General features: G+C 44.7%; 1 protein-coding gene and 1 long non-coding RNA gene across 2 annotated transcripts; one reads left to right on the top strand and one right to left on the bottom strand.

The window, feature by feature from the left end:
* Window positions 1-5,211: 5,211 nt before the first annotated feature.
* Window positions 5,212-20,394, bottom strand: ARL8B (ADP ribosylation factor like GTPase 8B). The gene is made up of 7 exons (XM_026110666.2): window positions 20,087-20,394; window positions 10,324-10,404; window positions 9,146-9,219; window positions 8,623-8,716; window positions 7,824-7,891; window positions 7,512-7,582; window positions 5,212-7,175 (listed from the first exon to the last, which is right to left on the bottom strand). The coding sequence occupies exons 1-7, from the start codon at window positions 20,207-20,209 to the stop codon at window positions 7,126-7,128; spliced, it is 561 nt and encodes a 186-aa protein (XP_025966451.1). The 5' UTR covers window positions 20,210-20,394; the 3' UTR covers window positions 5,212-7,125.
* Window positions 20,395-20,579: 185 nt separating this feature from the next.
* Window positions 20,580-22,708, top strand: LOC112988862 (uncharacterized). Its single transcript, XR_003260643.2, has 2 exons — window positions 20,580-21,440; window positions 21,584-22,708. It is a non-coding gene; the product is annotated as an uncharacterized LOC112988862 (long non-coding RNA).
* Window positions 22,709-26,785: the final 4,077 nt, after the last annotated feature.

Below are 26,785 nucleotides of genomic sequence, written 5' to 3'. Positions count from 1 at the left end.
AATGGCCTCTTGAGCACACGCTCCGGGCAAGAGGCTTTCCTGAAAGGCCTGCGTGAGAACACTTGTGACATGGCAATCGCCGAAGTTACCACAGAAAGAAAAGACTATCAGAATTTTAGCGTACAAAGTCTATTAGCCGCTAAAGGAATGAGGATTGTTAATCTCCAGTGCTTACTTTACAGTACAAACCTCTTTCCAGAGAGCACTTAGATTTGCACAGGAATTCCTGAGAGGAACCTTGGTTACTTTTACTGGCTTTTTAAAAAAAAGAAGAAAAAAGTGTCACTGTTGGCAGCTGCCTGCCTTCAAAGGAGGATAAAGTATCCCACGGGCTTTTTCTTCAAGCATGTCACTAAGATTATGCTTTCCCCCTGCCAGCCAGTGAAGGTCCTGGGAGGCTTTAAAGTCGCTAGAAAAAACATCCAGTTGCTATGGTTTTACGTGGTCACATGCTGAAACAGATTGGGGGAATTAGTGCTGCAGATGCTCCTTTTCTAGCATGAGTATTTGCTGGTGTAGCCTCCACCCCGCCACCTGAGAGGGGGCTGTTACGTGCACCAGGCAAGGGCAACCTGGCTTTAGCTGTCACAAGAAGTTAGGTCTGTCTCTTAATGAATACACCAGGCACACGGTAAAGGTGAGACCAAAAAAATGGTACACATGTAATTGGCAGAAATAGCTGCTCTGCTGCTTGAAACTGGCCAACTCTTAATCATAAGGTGAAGCCCTGAGACTGAGAAACAAAAGTTGTGCAAAAATATCATTATACTACAGTATAACTCAATACAAAGCAGTCTTCTTTAACCTAAGCTTTCAAATACATTTTTTTTTCCCTCCATTTTTTTCCTGTGCGGAGAGGAAAAGTGGAAGACCCCAACCACACTGAATTATGGCAAAGGCAATATAGCTCAGGGATAATAATTTGTTCCAACATCAGGATAAGCTTTCTTCCTTGCCTTACAGAGGAAAAAAAAGTAAAAGAGAAAACAGCGTAGGCAGTAGCTAAGAGGAAAGAATTTGGAACATGAGGACAAAGAGAGAGATGGATCATCAGTGTGGGAATTCAAGTTACACAACTAAAATAGTCATGAATAGCAAGATGAAAAAACAGAGTAAGTGTGACTACGACAATGCCAAATATGTCATGAACTAGTATGTTATGCGACTGTGGAAATGAATGAAGAACAAACTCCAAGACAGCTGGGGTTTTTAGAAAGCAGCATAAATGGGGAAAAGCTGAAAAACGCGGTAATCAGAAATGGTCGAGTTTCACAGAATTTCTACCCAGAGAGATGTCCCCTGCTGAGTGCAAGGCTTATGGCCACTCTGTCAAGATGAAGTTATGTAGTTAGTTTGTCGGTTTCCATAGAAACCAATCTTCTAACACAGAGCACATAATGTCCCAGCAACCATGCCGCAACAGCTTTCAACTTTTTCACAAAGACATGGAATTGCAAGGTAATGAACAAACCCATTTACAAGGGGCAAACAAATGGTACTTTTCTCTGACAGCCATGCTTAACAGTTCAATTTTTTTTCTTTTTTTAAAAAAGAGGAAATACATAAAAACAGAGCTATATGTACAAAGCTGCCTATGTAGCATCCAAACATCAGGATTCCCAACTACTCACCTGAGCTGTAGGCTAAAGGAGGAAGAGGGACAACTTAAAATTAGCCTTAGGCTCATTCATAAACATATTCTAGCTCATTCATAAACATATTCTAGATCACCATTTTATGATAGTGCTTAAGATGTAAAATTTTCTAATTCATTCAGGAAAGAGTTCCTACACTTGTTACTTGAGTGTATATGCCTGCCTATACAAAAATAGTACCACATAGTCTCTTAATTCCTAGGAGAGCTCTTGAAAGAGTCAACTTGTTTGCTCCTCTTACAGATGATCTATAGAATTAGATTTTAGCATAGTTATTTTTAGTTTAGCTTGAGAGTAACAATGTTTCCCACAATTTGGTGATGAAGACCTGGTATATATTTCTAACAATACATAAAAACAGCTGTGCTACTATAGATGAATATGCAAAGGAACATTTTTTCAACAACGCTTTTATTGAAGTACTTCAAAATGATCACAATGATAGCTGTCACCTTTAACAGAATAAAACCTGCAAAGTTGTAATTAAAAGGCACTAATCCTGGGACAAAGGTCTACTTACCCACCTTCCACCATGTTGGAAATAAAACCAAAGTATTTTACTTCCCCTTTAAAAGTGTGTGTGTGCACCCCCTTTAAGTACCATTCTTTGTTTGTCATTTAAGTGACGTATAAAAGAAATCCCTGATGTCTGACCAAGGCATACTTTAACTTTCATCATCTGTAGTTCTAAAGCAATATATTACTTTTCGAAGGTTTAAAGTTTAGCGAGGTATGTCATTCTAAACTCACATCTTTGGAACAAAAGTCCCAAAGCATGGAGCAGTCTTAGGCTTTCACACATTACTTCTCCTTTTACACCATTCATTGACTTGCTGTTCACCTAATCTTCAACACACAGCTCTTAGCAAGGCAGCTTTAAAGAATCTGAGTTACATCCACTATTCAGTATTCATAAAGCTATCTTTAGTGTATGGTTCAGTGCAAAAACCAGGCAGCAGGGAGCAGTGTTGAGGCATGCTACCAGTGAAGACAGTGGTTTTACGTTCATTGAACAGGCACAAAGCAAATCATGACATGCTAGCACACCCATTGCCTAGCCAGAGTAAGTAGCTATAAAATTAAATGTTAAAGGAGTTAAGAGAACTTGATAATCCAGCTAAGTCATACTTCAATTATTATAGATCTCTGCATGACATATATCATCTTAATTTAACCAGAGAGATTGTTTAAGGCATTTTCTTTGGCCTCCTTTCTTCCACCAAAAAGTGAAGATCATGCAGTTTTGTGTCTGTCAGCATCCAAAAAGGGCCATCTTTCAAGACCGTTTCCATTAAGGAGGTAAAGGAAAAAAACACCCACAAATTAATAAGATACTAGGTTTCATTAGTTCTATATTTCATGCTACAGCTTCATACTTGTGCATTTTTCACGTTGCCAAGTGGTAAGGCAGAACTGCTCCGTGCAACTGCTAAGACACTTAGCTGCATCAGCAGCGATGGTGAGAATTATGCTGCACTGTAATTCCGTTTAAATAAACCACCACCCACACTAACATTGCATAAACCAGCCGATAGGGCATTAACACTTCTCAAGGACTTTCACACAGCCCAACACTGTGGGTGCATGCACAAACATTTCTTCCAGGCTAGTGCAGGGACTTGGCTGCTCTGTGATCAGCAACACCGAGCAATCACTTAGAACTGAATAAAACCGACAAAAAGTATTTAGAGCTGATGGCTATTTTAAATCATTCAAACACCACAAAAGACTAATATACCACAAGGTCATAAAAATAAGACTGATGTCTTTAACGTACATGCATATTTATGATCAAGAGTTCTCTGGCTCAGTATTTGCCTTTTTCACAAGACCCAGTTTTCTTAACAAATATGCTAATGGGTCAAGGCCTACACCACATCAGAAGAGTGTTTCAGGACTATGGCTACTGGATTTTAAGTACAATAATTTAAGTCATATTACTACAAAAATACATGAAATCACCCCTCCAAAGCATTCCCCAAAGCAACTTGCGGTAAGAGAATTAGAAATTTAATCGGTCTACTTTTGTTTTTCAGGCCAACTACAGAGCCTAAGCCAATTAGCCATCAGCGAGAGGTTTGAAGCACAAGCAGAGCACTGCTGTAGCATCCAAGTTTAGCAGACATCATTAACGCTATCCTACAATTCCCCTACAATTCAGTAGAACAGAAAGGGCTTGACCTTGGACTTCAACTATGCCAGATGAAGGTTAAGTTTCTTTCAGCCCAAGGCTGAAAGGTGGTAACAGCCTCACTTCTCTGGCAAGACTTACTGCATACTTCTAATCCATCTTAAAATGAAGGGAGTTGGCAAGTTAATCCAGCCCTCAAACTGAAGAAAATGTAACCCTCGGCACTAGATTCAAACATTCACTTAAAGGTCTACATTTCTGCCAGTGTTTTGAGTAGCTAAGGCCTCAGGAAGCACAGTGCAAGAATAACTCTGAAAACCCAAGTGGAGTTTCTTATTTTGTGAAGTAATGCACGCATGCTCCTTACACTATGCACATTACAGGTAGCCACTGTAGCTCTCTTTGCTATTTACATTTGGAAGTGGAAACTAAGCATTCCTTGAATGCCACCTTAAGGAATCAATTGTTGGCCAAGCTCACACTGCAGCTAACTTAAATAATTAGGACTGATATTAGACCAGTTAGGGTGACAGATTTTGCACACAGCAGTAATACTGTTTTCAGACCTTCTGCGCATAGAAGACATTTTGCTTTGACTGCTAACTCCAGGTAGCTAATTTTACATGCAAGCAACTCCCATCAAATGAAGTAACATGCACAGGATCTTCTACTTCAGTTCATTAGTCCCCATCCCATGAGCCCAGTTACATGTAGAAGGATGTTATTCAGACTTAAAAACAAATTTGTTACAGCTCAGTAACTTTGAAAGCTTGCATGAAAACAGACTGTGAACAGAAGACATCCCATTTGTTACCATTATCTGGAAGATGTTGACATGGACCTATGAGTTAATCTGCAATCCAAGAAAACTTAATGAGACAAGGCATTGGAAGAACAGTCAGTGTAACTAAGATTAAATCAAGACAAGGACTTTGTTCGAGATCTCAGTCAAAAAAAATCTCATTTTCCAATGAGGTGAGAATCTTCTACTCTTATTAGCACTGACTGATTAGACATTGCTAGATCAGATACTTGTGCTAGAAAACTAAGCATCATTTTATTCCAGGCTTGATGACAAAAGAGCTTGTAATCACAAGCCTTTTTCCTCCTGAAAAATGGAGTTCCAGACAGCTGCCATACTTAAGACCCTTCAGCTGACTAAAAGGTATTTCCCCCTCCCCAATAAGCAAAAAAAGGCTCAGCAGACCTCAGTACTGACTAGCTAAGCTTGCTCATGTAAGTTGAGAAAGCTGCGGGCTTGAAAGGCAGTTTTACAAGCATTTCACTTTAATAGTTTAACCACAGAACATAGAGCTCAGGTATTTACTGGGCCTTCTCCCCCCATTTTAGTTTTGTGGGAGAAAAGACATAGATAGTCCATTATGCATTGCCATGAGTTAAGCCACATCAACTCAAGTCAGTCAGTTAAGTGTCAATACAACCCTCAAAACATAAGTTTATTGAGTAAAGCTGAAGAGCAGTAAACCAACATATGCATCCACCTAAATAAAAAATTCACGTATTTACAAAGTTCAGTAATTGTATAAGTTGTTCACATGCAGAGAGTAATGCACAGGTTAACAATTGGTAGTGTTTGGATGCCATAAACGCTGAAAGCAGTGAAGTAGATAAACACCAAACACATCAAGTTTAGCTATAGGCCAGTTAACTAAACAGTGACCTGGTCCCCCACAAAGATTCACACATTCTAGTTTAGTTTCCTTATTTTAGGCACAAGCAAGTTTGCTAAATAGAAGTACTGTAGCAGTTCATGGAGAACTAGTGACTACAGCAGCAAGTTAATATACCCTCTCCTCTACAGCACCAGAGTATGACTTAATTGAAACCATGCTTCAGAGAACTTAAAGGGGACAAAAAGTTAAAATGCAAGTCCAGACTGAATGCAGGCAGCATGTAGTGTCTGTGCAACAGTGCAGTAGTCGGTACAGAACAATAAGGCCATGGCAGTCTAAATTAAAACTGGTTTGTCATAATTGATAACGGACTAAACAGTGTTTTCAACCAAAGACTGAAATAATGAAAACGCTACATTTAGGTGAAGAATCACACACAGTGTGAGGCAACACAAGTAGGTGTACCATGTATTTGTATACACTAGTAAGCTACACTGACATTACTGTATGAACAAACCAGTCTTAACAAGTCTGTCCCTTTAAATATATTGAAGTCACTGAGAAAGTAAAGCTACGAAAACGTTACAATCTTTAGTTTATACATATTTCTCTATACGGTAGAAGCTAGTCAAGAAATAGGATCAATTCATTGGCTCTCTTGTGCTTTGACACAGTAGAACATTTCATCTTGCAACTTACAGACTTTGCACATGGTTACATCAAGAAAGCAGGCAGGTCTAGAGTTGTCACAATAGCTTAGATGGTTCATAGCACCAGGTGAAACTGTGCCCAGCTATTTCATGAGCAGGAGAGACACTAAACAATTACACAGATATTGTGCTAAAGGTCAACAACTGACTCTATACAAAAACATCAGTAATTTAAGTGTCATGCAGCAGCTCAGAAGTTGTGTTCTGGTTTCAGACAGAGATCACTAGTATCTGGAGATAGGAAAAAAAAAAGATGTGTCTGAACAAAATCTGATGTTCCTAGCAACTTGTTTTTATGCTGGAATACTACAGTTTTTGAAAGCTTGACAAAACAGTCCCTTCCCATCCCCCATACAAGTGTTAAGCAGAAGCAACAGACAATGATTTTGAACAGTTGATTCTTTCCTAATTCGTAAGTTCTCTTTTTAAAGTGACAGGGTAAGATCTCAGCTGTAGATTAGTGATGCTGATTTATGCCTTGTGCTCCCCTCTGCAGACAGTTTCCATTTCTTTGCTTACATATACACATCACATGCATTTGTGAGATAAAATACTATCCCACAATTCACGCTTAAATGTTTTTAACTACTGTATGTGGCATCTTACAGAATCTTAATGCTGTCAAGCATCAGCATCTTCAAGCCACTAAACACTAGAAATAAAACACTTGCTGAAAATCATATAAAAACCTGGCCCTGAAAAACCAGAACAGAGTGTACCATCATAGTTAACATGGTAGAGATCATTTTTTAAAAAGCCCCCCCAACCCTCCCAACCTTAGATGGTTGTAAAATAAATATTTTGTGCTGACTTTATCATGACAACTCTAGTTGTTTCTGTGACAAAATAGGAATACAAGTCTTCAGCAGTGCACATGAGAAATGAACTGTGAAAAGGCAGATTCTTGATACAGGATTTTTGGGTAATCTCTCATTATGGAGGGAAGTGGACAATTGAGATTATGGCCAACTGGTACTGGAAATTCCAGGAAGACTTCAGCTTCTTCTAGATTTTGAATGTTGAATAAGCCACTGAAGCGTGATATCTAGAAGGAGAGAGAAGAAAAGTTCCATATTCAAGTGTTTAACTGTACTTACATTACTGGCATCACTTTGGTACACCAGTGTCCTCAAATACATGAGAGAAACATCCAGCCCCTCTCTAGAGGATGGTCCAAGATAGATTACTAGAATGATACCAGTCAAGCATCCTCATTGCCATCAGGAGTCTAATACCAGATTTAATCAGTGTACTTGCATATTGTTCTTCAGTTTGTTACCAACTTCCTGAAGCCAGGAAGACTGCGTTTAAGAAGTTACAATTCCCCAATCCATCCTCTAACAGCTCTCCATAACGCTTAGTATTTTAGGTTAGTAGTTACCTATATTATCCTTCTCTTTGCAAGAAATTGAATAGCAGCAGATTTCTCTGTCCTGAATAGCAGCAAGGTTCCTATGAAGGAGACAAGATTTCAATACACATTTTATTCATAGTAAGCACTCCTATATCGAGAATCTTTACACTGTTCTCACTTTATCTTCTGTATGTGGCTTGTTTCTGTACAATGTCTCAGCTACCAGCTGTTGCTGAGTTCTTTACTTCTAAATGTGAGCTTGTACATTTAACACAGCCCTACGTACAGGAACTCATTTATTGAGTTAAAATAGCCTTTCACAGGAAGTGTTAGACTTACATCTTTTCAATTAGCTGTTTCTCATCCAGAGCATTGGGAAGGTCTCTCTTGTTTCCAAGTACTAAAACCTGAAAGTCAAAACAGAAGGAAACAGTTGCAGAATTGATTTTTTTTTTTTTTTTTTTTTTTTAAAAAGAGACTTTAGAGGAGTTTTACTTAAGGGAATCTGACAAGCAGTCTGCATAAAACATTTACTGGTGCAACAAATCAAGAGCAAAGATTAGCTACCAAAAAAAAAAAAAAGTCAGTGAGATACTAATGATTTGATCCTAATTTTAGCCTGACTTGAGACATAAGACATCATCTTCTTCAAGTACCTGAGTCATCTCCAGTCATTGTTGGCTGCTTCTACAATCCAGCCACAGGGAATAAGGGGATCTAAAACTCTTATGACCAGAAAGCAAGCATGAGAACATACCATTTGATAAAACAGAATAATCCCAGTAAACTCTCAGCTGAGATTTCCCAAGCTTGCTCTGTAATTTACATTACACTATTTAGCTTGTTTGATAGTAGGTTCTAGAAGAGAGAGCAAGCTCCTGTTGTGGAATACAGTAGTCTAAACTCCTGCTTTTTTTTGTGGGCACTGAACAAGAATAAGTAAGATCATTGAAGGAGTGATTAGTGGTAAACAGTTTATGATTTAAGGCAGGAGGGACAAGTATTATTCATGCTTACACTAACAGCTAAGGTTAGGCCTTACAGTTGACTTAAAGGTTCCAAGTCAGGCTTCAAAATTGCTAAAACTATGCACATTCCTCATGCAAGTTTAACACTACCAGAAGACAATATTACTTACAGGGATTCCTTGCAACTGTGGTTTGTCTAGAAGATTGTGCAGCTCATTTCGAGAGGCTTCTATCTTTTCACGATCTGCAGCATCTACCATGTAGCTGTAAAGAGAATAAGGTTAGTTCAGGGAGACTGAACTACTTCAGAAACAGCAATCTTCGCTTTCCAGCATCAGTTGCAAGCATATTTAATAAAGCTTTAGACAAAGATAGGTCTTCTGAGAAGAGAACTCTTAGTTTTTTTTCCTAAAAGGTTCTCTAGAATGAGAGTAGATGGAAGATTCTTTAACAGAGTTAGACTACGCTGCCACTCAAACAGGAAGTAGTTACTACTCAAGATTAGACACTGATGAGAAAGGTAACCCAGTCTTGAGCCCTGAACTTAAGGGTATAAAAAGCCACTTAACATGGCTGCAATACAGTTTTAGAATTAAAATGCGTATAGTGAGTCGTGTGCACAGTTAGAAAAGCTAGATGCAGAAGAAAGTCAGATCTGCAATTAGATACTAGCCTAAGGAAGATGACACTTACACAATAGCATTAACTCCTCTGCAATATCGCTCCCACATGCTTCGGAATCGTGGTTGCCCTCCTATATCCCAGATCTTAAGAAGAGGGAGAAAAAGAGACAGGTTAGCTATGCACTATGTTTAAACATGGCACAGAGAGCTAAGACAAGAAATTGGAACACTCAGTTTGTTCCTGTCTCCTTATATCAGCCGCAGGACCTTTCGTGTATTAGAACAGGAATAACTTCTGCAGACAGTGGTAAATACAGCTGATCAGAGCTAGCTGGCCCAATGGTATAAGATCTGAGCTACGGCATCTTACATCAGACCCCAGAACACATCTGTGCATTAAGTTAGCATGGAAACACACTGTGGAATACATGAGAAGGCAATATATTGACTTAAAACTTAGCTTTCGACTTAAGCCTGCTCTTAAGCATTAAGTTGTTATAGCAGGGAGTAACACTTGCTCCTGTGCCTCAGACTTCCACAATCACTGCAGTATGAGAAACTGCAGCAGAGGAGGATTTGGGGGCCCTTAACATAAAAGTAACTCAGATTAAAAACAAGACAGTGTCACAACACTGCTTTAACAAGCCCATCAACCTGGAAATTGAAGACAGATACTCACTAAAGGAGTTCTGCAAATAAATGTAGCTATAGTCTCTTAAGCTATTTGAGAGATCTATCTGAGCCTCTTCAGTTTCCTAGCATGTTTAACAATAGACAGAACAACCTGTTTGTCCATGGAATTTTGCCTGCAGGTATCAGTGAGTGACATGATTAAATTGCTCACAAGCAACCTTGAACAGCTTTGCATCTCGAAGAGAAAGGATGCTTCTTGTTATTAGGGAAGATAAAACAAGGCACAGCATCATGTTCGTAGTAGAACCTCACCTCCCTGCCGTTTCTAATCAGCTAAGTTTTCCTGCCTCCCTAAATTACATCTAGAAAGTAGAACTAGAGTATAAACTGAGCATTAGTAGCTTAAATTCCTAAGAATTCCTTTTCAGCATTTGTTGCTTGTATGTAGTATTACTGCAAGTGATCCAGAACCCATAAGCACATAATACAGGGAATTTTGATCCAGTAGGGGAAGTAAAATAGAGCAGTTTTAAACTAGAAGTTGAAGATAACTTTGCCAGTCTTTTTAGAGTTGCCTTTACCTTTTTTAAGCCCCACAGAGCAATGTTAACATACCTTTATTGTGACATTACCCTTCGTAACTTTTCTCATGTTGAAGCCCACAGTAGGAATCATATCTTCACTGAATTGACCTGACTGGACAAAAAAAAACAAACGAAAAACAAAGAATTAAATCTAGTGCTGATCTTATGCAGACAGTTGATATGTTAAAATACCACTAGCTCTTCTAACCTTAAGCCTTCCAACTGAATGCTCCATAGCTGAGAAGCTGTAGATAACAAATTCTTGTGTATTAAAGCTTGTGTGAAGTTACCCATTTCTTACTAGTGCTTAGAAATAACTTCTCAAGCCTTGAGGCACAAAGTCGGGGGAACAATTACATACAAAGTTACTTGGGTAGGAGTGCTTTGCATAGCTAAACAGCCAGCCAGCCAGGACAAGTGTTAAAAAAGAGCCATTCACCTACTTCTACTGGAGCAAAGTTCAAGCTATTCTTCAGGATCTCCTAGTCAGCCTGGAAGCCAGAAGTACCCTGCAGGTTTTCCTCTGATGCAAGCTACTCTATAAGCAATATTTACAGTAGTAAATTACTCTTGTGGAAAAAGCCTCCAACCCACAGGTATGGGTTAATTCCCTGAGGTTTATTTAAGAACACTGTCAAGTGGAAGAACCTGACAGTTCTGCTTCCTATTACGCTACAGACCTTTGCCCAACTCCCACAGTAGCAGGAAAGGCAATCAAAATGCAACTGGAGGGTATTCCAGCCTGTTTCCACCAGGAGTTCAGCATCAGTTAAAGCTCTGACATAACTGCTGCAAAACAGTCTTATATTAGAGAGGCTCTTCAATGACAGATGTTTTATTATCACAGTTGCACATTTTATCTGTAATACAGTTTGAAAGCCAAGCTCATAGCTACCAGTCTGTAGCTAACCTAGGAGCCATAACAAGTGTTCTCAACAGCAGCACGAATTTCTCCTATGCAGCCTTAGCTGTTCAGCAGAAGGTGACTCTCCGGCAGTGGTCATTATGTACCTCACTCTGCCCATTATGTTTAACAGAACGAGACAGTCGCATCAGATTTTGAAAAAAGGTTGACTCAGATGCATTCAGTTGTTTTATTAGGGTTCAAGAGCATAGCTGAAGGAAGTCTGCCCTCTCTCCTCTGACACTGCACAGAGAAGCTAGTCTGAGTTAAAAGCTCCCCAGAAATATCACTTTTAGGAGGTACAATGCAGGCAGCCACTTCACTCCATACAGTTAGCACAAAACTGCTCACAAGCTGGAAGCAGTCACCAACTGACTGGACATGCTTTTGGGAGTTTGCATACAGAGAAGACAAACGACTTAACACCAGTGCTTTACCATTCAGCGTCTGCCTAGAGACCTATGCTTCCTTCAGTTTGTTTCCCCCTCCAACAGTGTTCTTCTACTAGCAAACCAAAGCTAGAAGCTTCCCAGTGTTCAAATTCCAGTATAATGCTGATAAACCTTGGAAGTCAACTGAAAACATACAGATTACAGCAGTCTCATTTTTGCTTATTTGTCTGGAATGCAGCAGGACAGAGTCCTTCAGCTAAACGGCATGCTTATCTTGCTGTTGACCTCCAAAGAAAAATATAGCCAGCACGGAGGTTATTTAGGTCTCATAAACGGGTGATGATTTTTCACATTTGTGATCTGCTTCACAAGAGTATGGCTATACAAACCAAAGGTCTCTTAAAAGGGGACTGAAGACTTAATTGCTTGAATCCAAGGGAAGCAACTATAGATCAGTGAAAACCTGAAGAACGGACAGTTTGAATTTCTTAGCTAAATATTCTGCATTCTCATTTGAAAAATGTTTTAATCGTTAAGGCCACAGAGCAGAGCATATAGCTTAAACTCATGCGGCACGGTTTCAGAAAACTTTGCTGTTAAACTTTAGCAAGGTGGGTTCAGAATCTGAATGCCTGTTAACTTCATGTCACTGCCTTGAGAGCTCAGTATCCGACTCATCCATTTTAGCCAATTTGATTATATATAACTGTAGCAAGACAGTGAGACGGCTAACCACTGTTTCCACGGTTGATGCAATTTAGCTAATAAAGCATGCACTGCCAGTCTTGCCTTTGAAGGACCAGCTTGCCATGGTTCCTCAAGTATCACTGCATTCCTGTCTCCACAATCACACCCCACGCTCAGCTAAGTGTCTCCTGAACACTCCCTGAGCCTCCACCTTACATGGAGCCCATACGCTTTTAAGCTAATCCTACTCACATACTTCCAAATCCTTCAACAGACAGCTGTTCCTACCAATAGCTTATGCCTCACCACCACCATATCCTTTCAAGATACAGATTCCCCCAGACTGGAGCAAATTCACATTTGCCATATGCTTAATGTCGTGTTAGATCAAAAGATTTTCTTCATCACAAAGAAGCTTCTGCAGAGTCTTCAGTAGGACTGCTGAACACTTCAAGTATTATATACCCACGCTACACATCCAGGTAGAACAGAAGCTTGTTCAGATTTGCTAAAAAAAATTGTGCAGTCACTCAGCTACAATTTGAGTTTCAGCTTTTTATATTGTCTTGTATGTTACACAAACCAGCAACATCTGACCCATTTTAAACTGTTCGAAACAGAATGAAAGGGTGGCATGCGCTTCCATTGAATTGCCTTGAAAACACAAGTGAATCCTTTCCCTCTGTAGGGAAGTTGGAGGCTGGGGGTTAGGAAGGAGGTACTTTATAGCCTTGAAAGGCACCTCCTTCTTAGTGCTCTGATTATACTGATCAACTTAGATCTTTAAACACCTTATTCCAATTTAAGTGCAAGTGCTCCTCTGTTCAGAATCAGTATATTTGAGGAAAGCTACTGGCAGTCACCTTATCTTTTAAGACAAGCCAGAACAATGGTTAAGATGATTGCAGTGGATTTTGTGTTATCATGTCTCAGCATCTCCTATTGTATCTAATTGCCCTGGCCCTGAAACTCATCCTCTAAATCCAGAGTTAACTGGGCTTTTGTTTGCTGCTGGGGGGGGGGGGGGGGGATTTCAGCTGTATCATATGTATCAAAGTATTCATACCCAAAAGCTACCTTGAACAGAACAAGAAAAATTAAGCTTTTATTAGTACACAGTTCTATTTGAACCACTTTGTCTTAAGGCAGATTCCTCAGCCTTATCACTGTGTTCAACACAGTATGATGGTTCCTCCTTCCAAAACAGGGGTCAGCTTTAAAACAAGTTCGGTAGGCATGGGAATATTCTCAGCTCCCAGTCTGAGTGCTTGGCTGTTGTCATATGCAGTAAGCACTGCTCAAACACAGTGCCATCAAGCACAGCAAGAGTAGTTGTTTACAAATCTAGCAATAGTGTCAGTTTTCAGCACTCATGAATATTCCACTAGACAGTGTACTTCATTCAGGCCTCCTGGAAAAATCAGCCTCGTATACTAGAAGTGATTATCCATTAAGGCATTAGCTCCGAGGTCATACGGAACATGCAGCATTTTAATGCACAATGTTCACTGAGGGTCTCATGATGAAGTTAACTCTTGCCCATACGTAAGGGATAAGAAAGAGGGAGACTAAATAGATGCAATATCAGAGATCACATGCTCAGAAAACCTGTAGGACCAGTTTTTAAGGCTTGTGGTTTAAGAGATGCTCCTTTGTCAATACTCCAAACCACTGGAGAACCCAGGCACATGACATACTAAAGCTTAGTGCCATCAGATTCCTTAGTTTAGGTGCAACAATAGGCATTAAAGTTCTCCAGCACTCCTATCAACCAAGGTAGTTAAAGATAAGCATTCATCAAGACTGATCTCTCTTGTTTAATGGAATACAGTACTAGTCATTACTGCAGTGACTAAGATCAGTTGTAAGAAGTACCCTCTAGTACCTGTTCTTCACACTTGGATAGTGTATCATGGCTTTATATTCCGGATGTTGTGCATGATGGGCATACAACCGGTTGCTTGAACTCAAAACTCACAACTGATAATCATTATTACCTGCTGCACAAAAATGGAAACTGTAAACTCCAACAACACAGGAAGTGGGAAGCTCAGTGTGGATTTGCACAGTTAAAGCAACTTTGGTCCAGTGAGGTCTCACCTTCAAGAGCAGGCATTAAATCACCACCATACTAGACCTGAAGTGCCTTAAGAGTAGGGGATTTATTAACTAGCTGATCTGTTGCCTGCTTAGCCTCATATGATGCTTTTCTGCTCCAACAGATAGTTACTGTAACAAGCAGGCAAGTGAAAGAAAGTTTTATCATAGGGGAACGTGACCGTTTACCTCCTTGACGTGGATAAAGAGTACTCAGAGGAGTAAAACTGCTTCCAGACTGGACAGTCTCCAAGTCCCTGCACTGTGCTCCAGCAATCTAGGAGCACAGAGCAGATGCCTGCCTGCATGGATCAGCTTGGGTTCAGTTCACCTTGTGCCTGGTATAACTAGTACCAACTCTTGCATACGCTCTAGCATTTATGAACTGCACGCACCATCTCTCTCAACACCAGATCCAAATTTGGTCCATCTATTATGCACCAGCTAACACTAGCTTTGGTTTGGAGTTCCAGTATGTTGAGCTTCACCTCACAGACCGCTGTTCCAAGAAGGCAACAGACAAAAGTTGTTTGGCAGGTGTCAACCTGCTTTGCCGTAGCTAGTATGGCATCAGCCCTCACACTGCACATCAGTCTAGACTCTGTGCTGCTTCCAGAATTGACTCTGGTATCTGCGCCAGCCCAAGCAGGACCTTCCTGCAGACCTGTGCTACAGGAGCTGTGTCCTGTGACACACAGCTGTACAAAGAGAAGTCCAGCCAATTCACAAACATTGCTTTCTGCCTTAACTCTGGCACGCTCTTCCTCTGGGGCTGCACCCCTCTCTCCCGGACACAGCCTCCGTCCGCCTGTTCAGCCCACCGGCAGGGCAGACGCGTGCACGGCTGGCCAGCCAGCACCCACACAAGCTTCACTTCAGGAAAGAGACTGCAGAGTGCCGATTCACTGTCCAGAAGGGTAGGATGAGAAGATTGTGGACAAGCATTTAATCTATCACCTAATGTATTTCAAAAGTTTGGAAAGCATGCAAGTTTAGTCTTTTTTTATACACAGTCAACACTGAAACAAGCTGCTTACTAAGTCTACCATTTCCAATTGTCTTGAATCAAAAAACTCCAGCTGCTTCACCCGCCTTTCAGACTGCTGACTTCCAGAGATGTGCAGTTACCAGACTGTCAGCATGAATCTCTAACTTGATCAAGTCATTAAGGATATGACTGGAATTCCTAGAACTTTCCTTAAAACTTCATTTTAATATACTGAAGTGGTTAACGGCTAAAGTGGTAGCTCTCTTTTGCTGGCACCAGAGAGCATGTGGCCCACCATGGCCCATCCACATAGTCCTCAGCAACCAGTTCACATTTGACATTTTGATTGTACAGGCCACACAAGGAGACTCTCTACATCAACAAAAAAAGGTTAGGACAGCCTTTGGCTTACATCTCAAAGCTAGTATGATTCATTACTGTTATAGCACAGATTTCTTCATCAAGGCTTTGTTACTACACAAAGATTATCTTGACTCATAATATTTTTCACCCATCTAGAAGGCATCATGAACCAGCCTAGCTGACTGGAAGACAGCATCTTAAGCATATGGATTTCAGCCAGGACACTCCCAGTCCACCTGGACTGGAAAAACACCTTAATTCCCTGTGCTCATTCCCATATTTCTTGCCTTTTAAACAAAGGAGGAAAGCTGCATCCTTGAGGAATTTTTCTTGGGGGGGGGGGGGGGGGGAGCAAAGTCATTCTACCATCATATAAAAGCTACCTCTCCCCATCCTCCTCTGGGACACTCAAAGCCTCAACCAAGTGCATCATATATGGGCAAATCAACTGTCTAGTTTTTGTAGTCTACTTTCCTTCTTGAAATATTAGTAGAGTGTTTCAGGTCCTTGTGATCATATTCAAAAGCTTGAACACTATTTTGGAAGCCTCAGTCCTTGAGATCGAACAGTCCCTTGAAAGGTTTTCCAAAAGCATTTCCATGAATGATTGCTGCAGAGAGCACAATAGCTTCTTAATCTGACAAGAAAATGCATTTTTATTTCCCCAAACCTGACTTCAACAGAATTTTTAAAAGAATATGGACTACCTATTAAATAACTACCACAGAGCAACAAAACAAGAGCTAAAAAGGCACATTTCTATGTAGCAGTCAGTCATATAAGAGCTTAAAAATCTTTTAAGCCTTTGTATAAGCCACAAAAGTATCTTTCTCTAGGTGCTACCAATTAGAGATCTTCCACTGCTTAAAGGATGCAATATGGGAAGTTAAGACCCTGATAAAGGAAACAGACTTGCATTTTTCAGGCCATTTGGGGTACAGCAAGCAGGACCTCAAAACAAGAGTATTAACTGGAGTATGAGTCAGCTCATATTAGCTTTATTACCTAATGCAGTGAGGCAATCCATCTCAGGAGATTTTTGCAATTAAGAAACACCTCACTTAAAATGTATCATCCTTCTCACTTAACTACCGTGAAGTGATAACGTATGCTATTTATGATCCGTCTAGGTGCCTCAGAAGGCATTAAACTAGCAGTGAAGCTGCTTGGAACAATCTTTTTCCCATACTTCTCTGCTATGGCTTCTTTAAGTCAGAGTTACTAATAATAGTCACGAGGACTGAGGGAAGTCTCAGCTCTCAACTGTCCAAAGGAATCTTTTGTTCAGAGGGGCTTCAAGCGAAGTTTTCTCTTCCCAGAAACCAAGGCCTCATTCAAAGGCCTGTCACCTATTTCAAGGTTAAAACAAACAGAAAACCACCCAACCACACACTAATTCAGGCTTTGACAGGAATCCTAAAAAGGGATCTTATCTATCCTATCACCTCAAGGAAAACAGATGGAGTTTAGATCTTAAACCTGACAAACAAATCGGGAGAGTCCGACTCCCTCCCCACCCATTTAATTCTCCTCTCCCAACCTGGGAGTATTAAGCTGACGAGTTTTAGTGCCAAACACGTGGCTCAAGGATCAGTCTATTGGGCTTCAAGTGAGATTTTTATAGTAGGAAGCCTTCTTTTTTGAAATTAAACATCAGCAACCTGTTATTCACCAGTATTCACTGCCTATAGCCTGGAAGCAGAGTCAGTTTACTTGAGTCATGTTTCAGCTGCGCCACGTGACTGTGGCGCTTGGTTGTCTGTCATACCTCCTCATACCGCCATGGCTATGACTTGCAGCTTTGACAGCAAGCCTGGTGAAAGCCTGCTAACAGGCACGAGCTGCAGAGATGCAAATAACAGGTGATATTGCAGACTCCAGCAAGTAAGGGACATTTCAAGGCCTCAGCTAAAAAATCAAGATGCAAGATAGCAATGACATGCGGTATCTCTGAATAAGAGCCATAGGCCATCTACATTATGGAAATTAGGAGCAGGAGGAAATGATAGTCTCCCTTGTGAGCAAGTTTACTCACGCACATGGAAAACTATTTTCATTATGTTTAATATCCAATTAGAGACAGTGACTAACACGAAGCCTTAGCAAAGCAGAAGCTGCATTTGTTGCAGCCAGCTACGACTAGATTTCCCTGCTAAGGTTTTTAAACCTTCTAAGCAAACTAAGCTTGGTGTGATTACAGACAAGCTAAGCGTTTGTTTACACTAGAGGCATAAACATGGCCAAGGAGGATTATCAGCCTAGAAAAAGGTTATTGCAGAATTGGATTGTTTGCCTTTCACAGATTTTTCCACCTTCATGGCAGGCAGCAGTTGTGTCAAGGCTCCTTTGTAATTGGCTTGAGTTTTTCCTCCAGTTACACATGCTTGATTTGATTGGATACCCACACAACACACCAGATTACATTAGAGATCTGCATTAGATTAAATGCACTGTTAGAAGTCTGGTAACAGCTTTGTTACACCGGATGCAGCCTTATAAGCCATACCGAGCTCCTGGTATGTAATCCAGTTTCTAGAGCTACTCTATAGGACTAGCATCTTGCTGTGTCATTCCTTTCATTTTAGTTTTATGGAATCCCAATGCTTTGACAGCTACTTCCATGGAGGCCATTAACTGGCCTGCAGAGAGCAGTTCTTTTCTGGGCGCTAGTTTCCAAATGCACACTAGGAATTAAAATAAGCCAAAGAAGTGACTGACAAGAAGAGAGATCTGCATGCCATGGGCTGCACTACTCTTTCTGTGAGAAGCAATATTGTGCTGGTTACTGAAGCTCATGCTGTATTTTTTATTACTTGTTAGAAAAACCAAAAAACCCAAGACAAAACAAAAACTTGAGCAAGTCTCTGAAGTCTGACATACTCACTCCATTCCACCTCTATCCGCCCCAAAGTCACTAGATTCCCTAATTAAAAACTTTGGAAATGCAACTTGCTATTTCCTAACCAAAACCAGCTAACCTAACTAGGTTGCACATTTTGCACAACTTCCTTATTTCACTCAGTTTTGCAAGCCTATTTGAATGACACTCAGATAAATTCCTGGGTGTGATGCTACTGTGCAGTTGGACTCCTGCAAGATTCAACTCCCAGCAAAGCAAGCTGGATGAAGATGTCAGCTTTATACAGCAGCACTACCACTTGAGACAATCTATATAGACTAAATTTCTATGCAGCTACTACAACTGCACACATCTGCACTACAGTTTCACAAATAACTCCTCAAAGGAGATGTGCTGCTGGTGCTACACAAACAGAAAAGTGAATGGCACTGTGTAAGGTATTACCATCCAGGACTCCAGAAGATGAAAAACCTGCAAAATAATCCCACTGCCCAAATTTAGTTGCAAGAACAAACCAATCAGTATCAGCTCAACTATTAGATGCTTCTATTCAAAAAATATCCTACAACTTGGAAGCTTGAAAAAAAACCGTTGAACAACCCCAACAGTTCTGTTTCAGGTTAGTCCAACAGTTTTTGCTTAACGTACCTTTCACTAGGGTTGTCCACTTCATGCGATTACGACTGGGCCCACTAAGTACTAATATTCTCAACTACACAATATCTTTGTTATGTTTTGATAGCTAATCAGTGTAAAGAGGATGACATACAAATGTAAGAGAATGACAGCCTTTTCCCTACCAAGATATCCATCCAACTGACAAACAATGACACTCATAAAAATATTAAGGACACAGCCTCAAAGCAAGGTTGAGGGTCTGTTCAGATCTGAGGTTGGAGACGTTCACTTCCCGATCCCGGGCGCGCCAGAGCCTCAAGGCAATCGTGCTCCCTGCAAAACAGAAAGGTGCACCGGCTTCCCACCGCAGCCTCCCTACAAGGGCCTCCAAACTCCAGCTCGTCTCCGAGCGCCTTCTGCCACGTGCATCCCCAGAACAGGACGCAGACGAAGCCAAACACCCCATTTAAGCAAGCCATTTTCCCCCCCTTGTTCAGCAACAGGAAAGGCCTCACGGAGGAGGCTCCCCACACCCTTCCTTCACCCGCTCCAGGCGGAGCACCAGAGCAGCAGGCCCAGGTAGGCCGAGCAGCCTGCTGCCACCAGGCCTGGTAGCGGCGCTTGCCAGGACGCACCTCACGGCTACCTGACGCAGGTTTCTGCAACGGAGGTGCACAAAAAGCCGAGGGAACAGCTGGGAGGGAGAGAGGCAGCGCTGAATCCCTGACCGGCGCCCACCGGGGCAGACCTGCGTGCGCGGGGCGAGCGGCGAAGCCACCCCGCGCTGCGCTGCGGGGCCTGGGGGGGAAGGCCGCGCCCGGCCCGGCTGGGCCCCCTCGCGCACACACGCACCGCCCGCCCGCCCGGCCCGGCCGGGCCGCTCACCGCGATGACGTTGACGAAGGTGGTCTTGCCCGAGTACTGCAGCCCCACCAGCGTCAGCTCCATCTCCTCCTTCCAGAAGAGCGAGCGGAACCAGTCCAGCAGCCGCGACAGCAGCGCCAGCATGGCGGCGGCGGGCCCTGGGCGCTGCCTCGCGCGGGCTCCGGCTCCGGCTCCGGCTCCGGCACTGGCGGCAGCGGCGGCGGCTCCGGCCCCACCGACGCCCGCTCGCTGCGACGCGACCCGCCTCACCCCCGCGCCGCCGTCATATGACGCCGCCGCGCCGCGCGGCAAGAGGGGCCGCGCCGCCGCCGCCGCGCCCCGCAGCGGCCCCTGGCGGCAGCGCCGTCGCGCAGCGCCCTCGGAGGACCGGCCGCGGCGGCGCGGGGCGGGGCCGGCGCGGGGGGCGGGGCGTTTCGCCGCGCGCCCCGCCCCCGCGCCATCTTGCGCGGGAGCGGGCGGGGGGGAAGGACCGCCTCCCCCCCCCCCCCCCCTCCGCGCCATCTTGGGTAACGGCCTGCGCAGAGGCCGTCTCCTGCGGGCGCCCGGGAGTGACCGAAGCGGAGGCCGAGGTGCGCAGCTCGCCCGGCCCTTCCCGGGAAGAGCCGGCCCGGAGGCCCCGCCATCCCCGTGGCCTGGGAGCTCCCTGGGGACGTCACTGTGGTCGCCCCGGCGGGACCGGTGTCCCCCGACTCTGCAGAACAGAGTGAAAGAGCAAACCCGTGCACAAGCCTGCGCATCTTTTTTAAAGCAGAACTGATAGGACTCGTAATATTCACAGGGACGGAGAGCTTCCTTTCCGCAGTGCGTTTCACACCTTGTCCAAGCGATCTGCCCTTGCCCCCGAGAGGCACCGTGGCGGATCCCCGTGCACGTGTCATCCATAAAATCCCCTGTCGCTAACTCTGCCGGAGCTCAACCGCGGCATTTGCTGTGCGAGGCCGGGGCCCGAGCACAGTGTTCGAGCAAATAAAAATTTACCTGGGAAAAAAAAAAGAAAAATCATGAGGAGTCTAAAAGCAGCCTGAGGAACGAGCACATTTCCCCTCCTTTAGCTGAAGTACCCTTTTTTTTTGTTGGGGATTTGTTACACACCGCACCATGCCTGTCCCCAGGCCCCGGCGGCAGCGCAGCTCCACACTACCCTCCAGTGGCTGAATGTCACAGCGTGACCCTCAACGCGCGAGAATCGCGTGTAAAACCTGCGCCCAGCAGTACCCCGAGATACAACATGCCAGAAATGCAGCTGGCAAATCCCGGTAGGGCCATCGTTAGCATCGACGGAGGCCTCCCTCGAAAAGAAACCGCGCACCCCGACCTCCTCGAGGCGCGGGGCGCTCACCGGCCGCTGCGGGAGGTAAAACAGGGGTTGCCTTTGTATATTATGTTCTCCAAGGATCCGGCAGCATGTAACATCCTTTGTTAATTGTTTGTTGGTTAAAGTGCGGGAGAGGAATCTCTTTGCAAGTCTCTTTCTGACCGTGGTTTGCTCACGTATAGGTTGACGAAGATTTTGCAGGAGCTGAAAGCTGTGGTGTGTCACCGCGCTCAGATTGCAGACCCGGCCCAGAGCCAGTCTGAGCGGTCAGCCGCTCCGGTAGATGCAGATCATCGCTTGGCAGGTAAAAGTGTCCTGAGGTGCGTACACATTGTAGTACACTCCGAAAACACATGTGGAACGGGCAAAAGCACATCTTATACAGCAACCATGCTTTCCATGAGGTGATAAATGAGTATTTTACTCCTGGGAGCAAATCCAATTTCCTTATTCAACCGCTGGAACAAAATAGTGTGAGAAGCACTGAGTACTTCTGTAGCTGAAAACATCACGATTCCCCCTATCTATTCCAGCACTGCAAAGATATCACAGAGATTTCTACGTGTACTGCAAATTCTGTATAGAGGAAGGTTCTTCTCCTTTGTGGCATGATTTTCGGGTAATCAATTTTGTGATTTATTACCAGCTGCTTCCAGAGCCAGCAAATGGGGATGCTATGTCTATTCTCTCAAACCACTGAGTATTTCAGGCATTTGCACGTTCTCATATGTCAAGTGTTTGAACACTGTAAGTATTTCTCCCAATAAAATCCTGCTATAATATATAGCAGAACAAAAGATGGGCAGTTGTGTTTAAACTCAAAGCAATGATAGGATTTATTATCTCCAGTTAACAGTATGTTCTTGGTATTCATCTCAAATTACAGGACTCTCCAAAATGCCCCTCACAATGATCAGAAAGGCCACAGTGAGCACTACTCTTGTTACATAATTTTATGGACTGCTCCATACGGGGTTTCTGAGGGCTTTAGACTTTGCCTCCTCGTTTCCATCGTTGGCAGCCTGCATACGCGCCCCGGGAATCTTTACACTCCACTGCAGCAGTGCAGAGCACTTCGAGCAGTGCAGTCCCTGCTGCTGTGGCTTGCAGGATATTTCTGGCATCTGAGAAGGACCTGTCTGCCGGTGGCCACGCTGGAAGAAAAGAGCACGTAAAAGCAGCAGTCAGGTCGTCAGCTTCTCTGTCTAGACATTTCCTGGAAATTCCCTGGAGGTTACGAAACACAAGAGGAGAACCACTGGACTCACGCAGTGTTACAATAAATAAGCCCAAATTTATTTAGGATACATACACAGTTGGGTTGACATTTATTTAAATTACAAAGTACCTAAATTACCAAACTTCCGTAATCACATGAAATGGTATATTGCTGTATCCTCAGATGAACCATAAAAGTTTATAATGTTTGGGTGATGCAAGAAAAAATATTCTGTAACTCCTGTCAAGGACAAAAGCTTCAGAATTTTCCATGCCCGTTCAGGAAAACCTTGACATCACGAAAGGTCATACAGAAGATGTAATCAGTATTATATGGTGCCAGATTAGTGCTAATCAGTAAGTGGTGTGCACATGTGTGTATATGGCAATATTCTAGCTCACCCGGCAGACTTGTGGTCACAAGTCATTTCAGTAAGCTGCGTTTTCATTTTCATGGCTAAAGGTCCTCCTTCGCCATCATCACTGCCAGAAGGAAATTTTCTAAGTCACACTGCATTATTTTCCTGAGCCAGCGGGTAAGAATGAGGGGCCCAAATCTATTCCCATAGACCAGTGTCAAACAGGACTAAAAAAGCAAACAGAACTGCACTGGCGTAAAACCACGGGGACTGCACACGGGGGCACAGCAGTCTGCAATCAGCTCTGCCAGCCGCATCAGCGGGATCCACGCTCAATCTATCGCTGGCCCTTGAGCTGCTTGGCAGCTCCCCTGACCTTGCTGGCAGAGCTGTATTAATTGGTTTCTCTCCGCATCTCTCACGCGGGAGGAATTACAAGCACTGCACGCGGGGAAAAAAGCTCCTTCCCGTCCGTGTCTGCTGCAGTGATGGCAGGGAGCTGGGCTGCGCAGGTCGGCGTGTGGCCGCTATGAAATAACACTACGCCGCAGCCCCAAAATTAGAAATTTCACAGCTCCCCAGTGATAGGGAAGGTGTTTTCCCAACCCAAAACAAGGCTTTTCTTTGTATCCATAAAAAGCCAGCTAATAGACTCCCTCAAAATAAGCTGTGATATGAACTATGCTTTGAAAGGTCTTAATCCATTTTATGGTTCATTAACTCAGAAAATTTCATACCCAGGGTTAGCAGTATCAAAGAGGAGGCAAAGCCTGGCACCAATTAGTTCTAATAAGGAGCTAAACTGTGTGCGGATTTCTGAGTCTATCATTAGTATGAGAAAATAGGATGGCTGCTCTCAAAGTAGGATATCTTACTGGGCATTTCTTTAATTTGCCTTCAGCTAAAGACATCACCCGCTAACTGATGCGGGTGAAAAAACTAGTTGATTTAGTTAGCTACAGAACTGTGCTGTGGGACACTTTCTGCTCCTGCTGAACAAGGAACCATGATAAAATGATAGCATCAATATTATTATGTAATTTTGCATTTATTCTTACTGATATTTCATACTTTCAGAAGGCAAACATATGTGCCTTATTTGTGCCTTCAATTTACTTAGACAGCAGTTTTCTCTCAAGCAGGATTGAGCGTCCATTTGTGAAACGGCTTTGATGGTGCCTTACAGACCAGGCATCCCGATTCCTCCGTGTCGGCGGAGGGGGCAACCCTCCGAACGTGCAGAGCGGATGAAGCGATCACCTTGCCCATCGATGGGCCCTGCCTGGGAATCCTGCTTCTCAACGCCGGCAGGTCGTGCCTGCACCCAGTTTTGCCTTCTCGAGTCGCAGTAAAAGACCGGCAAGAGAAAAGCAGGCGGGCGGTAGCGCACACGAGATGCGTGTCGTCCGCGTGCTGTGACTGCTCAGAGGAAGTGGGCATGGAAATCAGATTAGCCGTCACCGTCCCCTTTCCCCGGTCACGCATTGCTACAGCAGCAGCATGAGCCTAGCGCACGGTAATCCCGGCGCAGGTAGATCAGTCCCGCGTGTGCAAACTCCTGCCCGGCGTTAACTGCCGCCCCAGCCTCAACTTTGGATTTAAATCCTTTTTTCTTGACACCGTGACGCTCCAGACACCTTACTCAGATCACCGTTGCTAGTGAAAGCCCAGCCACATCAAATCAGGTAGCTTTTCCCCCTCGCACGGCAGATCTGTGTTGGGGTCAGTCGTAGTTCTCCTGCTATTATTAAGATAGGCAAGAGTCATTTCTCTTTCTGTGCTACTTCCAAAGAAACAGCTACGAGATGGACGTTAAAGCTGTAATAAGATGGTGCCTAAATCTGACACAAAGCCTGTAACACCTACTATTTGCAGTCATGTTGCAGGGCAGTGGCCTGTGTCTTCCCATAATTTTTTGAGTGAGGAGACTTTGGGATACTGCCACCATATAAATACCCAATAAAGAAGCTGAAGAAGTAAAGAAAGGATTTCTCTGTGTCTTCCACACATGGGAGGAGGCATCAGTGGGGCCGAGACAGTCCTAGTTACTGAGGGAACCCGAGGCACAAGGCAGCGCGGTGACTCTTGTGCAAGAAACCGAGTGCACAGGAGTGTCTCGTTTCCCAACGTCTTGCATATTCGCCTGCAGGACAGGCCGGTATGTCAGCTGGGCGCATGCTTAGACTCAGGTTTTCCAGCTCTCTAAGGGGTCACTGGGTCTCACCGGCGAGCCCAGGTGAAATCCTCACGCTGCCCCTGCCGCCGAGGTGGTGTCGGATTTGCCGAGCGGCGTTACCTTACCTACACCTTCACCTCCCAGCAGAGCAGCTCGAAACGTGGCAGCTAAGGAGCTGGCGGGCTCTAAGGTTTTCCACCGCTGACAGTGAAACTATAACCGATGGCGGGGGTTTAGCGTTTCGATCCGGTGGATCTTGGCAAGCCCTTTGTGGCGTGAGCTGCCGCGTGCAGGCGCTGACCTTCGGGAGCGCGGGAGTCTCCCCGCGGCCGGGCGGCAGAAGCGTGAATCAGCAGAAGAGAGAGGGGAAAAAGTGATGGTGAAAAAGGAGGCTGCTGCTGGCAGTAAGTTAAAAAAAAAAAAAAAGTTTCCCTCTGGTCGTCCAGTCAGATTTATTAGCGGAGACCTTGGCACTTGCACAGACCCCTGCGCAGAAGCCAGGCCCCTGCTCACAGATTTACGGCACAGGCAGGACCTCTGCCAGCTCAGACACAGCATTTCGCCCTTTCTATAATTCAGATTTAAAATCCAAAAAGGCACCAAACCATTGGCGTTGGCAGCACCGGTGTATCCACGACCGCGGTCAGCGAGCCCCTCAGGCCGCCGCTGCCGGGACACCGGCCGGGCCCCTCGCCCCGACCTCCATCACCCGGATGCTCTCGCACTTCCCGGCAGCGTGACCGCTGGGCGGCTGTCGGGGACCCGCCGAGCCTTCCCGGCACCAGCCGCCGGATTGCGTCCGCACGGGCTGCGCGTGGCCCATTTCCGCGAAGGCCTCGGTCGCCCCGTGCCAGCGCCCCGACGGGGCTGCGCTCCGCGGCCTCTCCGCTCCTGCTCCGCTGCAGGCACCAGCAACCGGGGCTGCTGAGCTTTCCTTGCACATGCATCTCCTCTTTCGCCCCCGTTTTCTGCCTGGCCAGAGGGTGGTTTCGTGCCTTTGCTTGGCTTTTCCAGCAGAGGGGGATGCAACCTCACCAGAGCCGTCCTCCACCGGGGCCTTCAGCCAGATGCTCTCGCTCATCCTCATCCTCACCCCATCCAGGGGCTCCCGCAGCGGCGGCATGCGGGTGCCCGTGTCCCTGCCGGCGCTCCCGGCCGCTGCCGTGCGATCCCGCACATCCCGTTATTGCGCGCAATAAAGCCGCAGGCAGGGATTTGCTCCGCGATAAGCGGGTAGCAGAAGGTGAGTGAACGGGAGCCGCGGCACACTGTCCACGTGTCGGCTCCGGCTCCCGTGGCGTGGACGGCCGCTTTGGTTTTTTCTTTCCTTTTTCAGCATCGTCGTGAGCAAGGGGGGATAATCCCGGGAAGGGGGTGTTGCTTTGGAGCGAGGCGGACGGTGGGATGCTACCGCCAGCTGCAGTGGCTGCGGGACCTCCGTCAGGCCAGGAGGACAAGGCAGGCCCGTGTAATGCTTTCGAATCAGTCAAATCCCAAAAGTGCTTCGCGAAGCATCGCCCTGCAGAGCCGGGGAAGCTGAGGAATGACAGGAGAAGTCCCTGTCCGGAGTGAGCTGGCGGGGGGTGGGAGCCGGGAAGAGCTCCCGGGCGTGGGGAGCCGCGGTGGCATTC

Source organism: Dromaius novaehollandiae, chromosome 12 (genome assembly GCF_036370855.1).
Source record: "Dromaius novaehollandiae isolate bDroNov1 chromosome 12, bDroNov1.hap1, whole genome shotgun sequence".
Taxonomy (NCBI): domain Eukaryota; kingdom Metazoa; phylum Chordata; class Aves; order Casuariiformes; family Dromaiidae; genus Dromaius; species Dromaius novaehollandiae.
The sequence above is the reverse complement of the archived record's forward strand: the minus strand, read 5'-3'. Positions and strand labels throughout refer to the sequence as shown.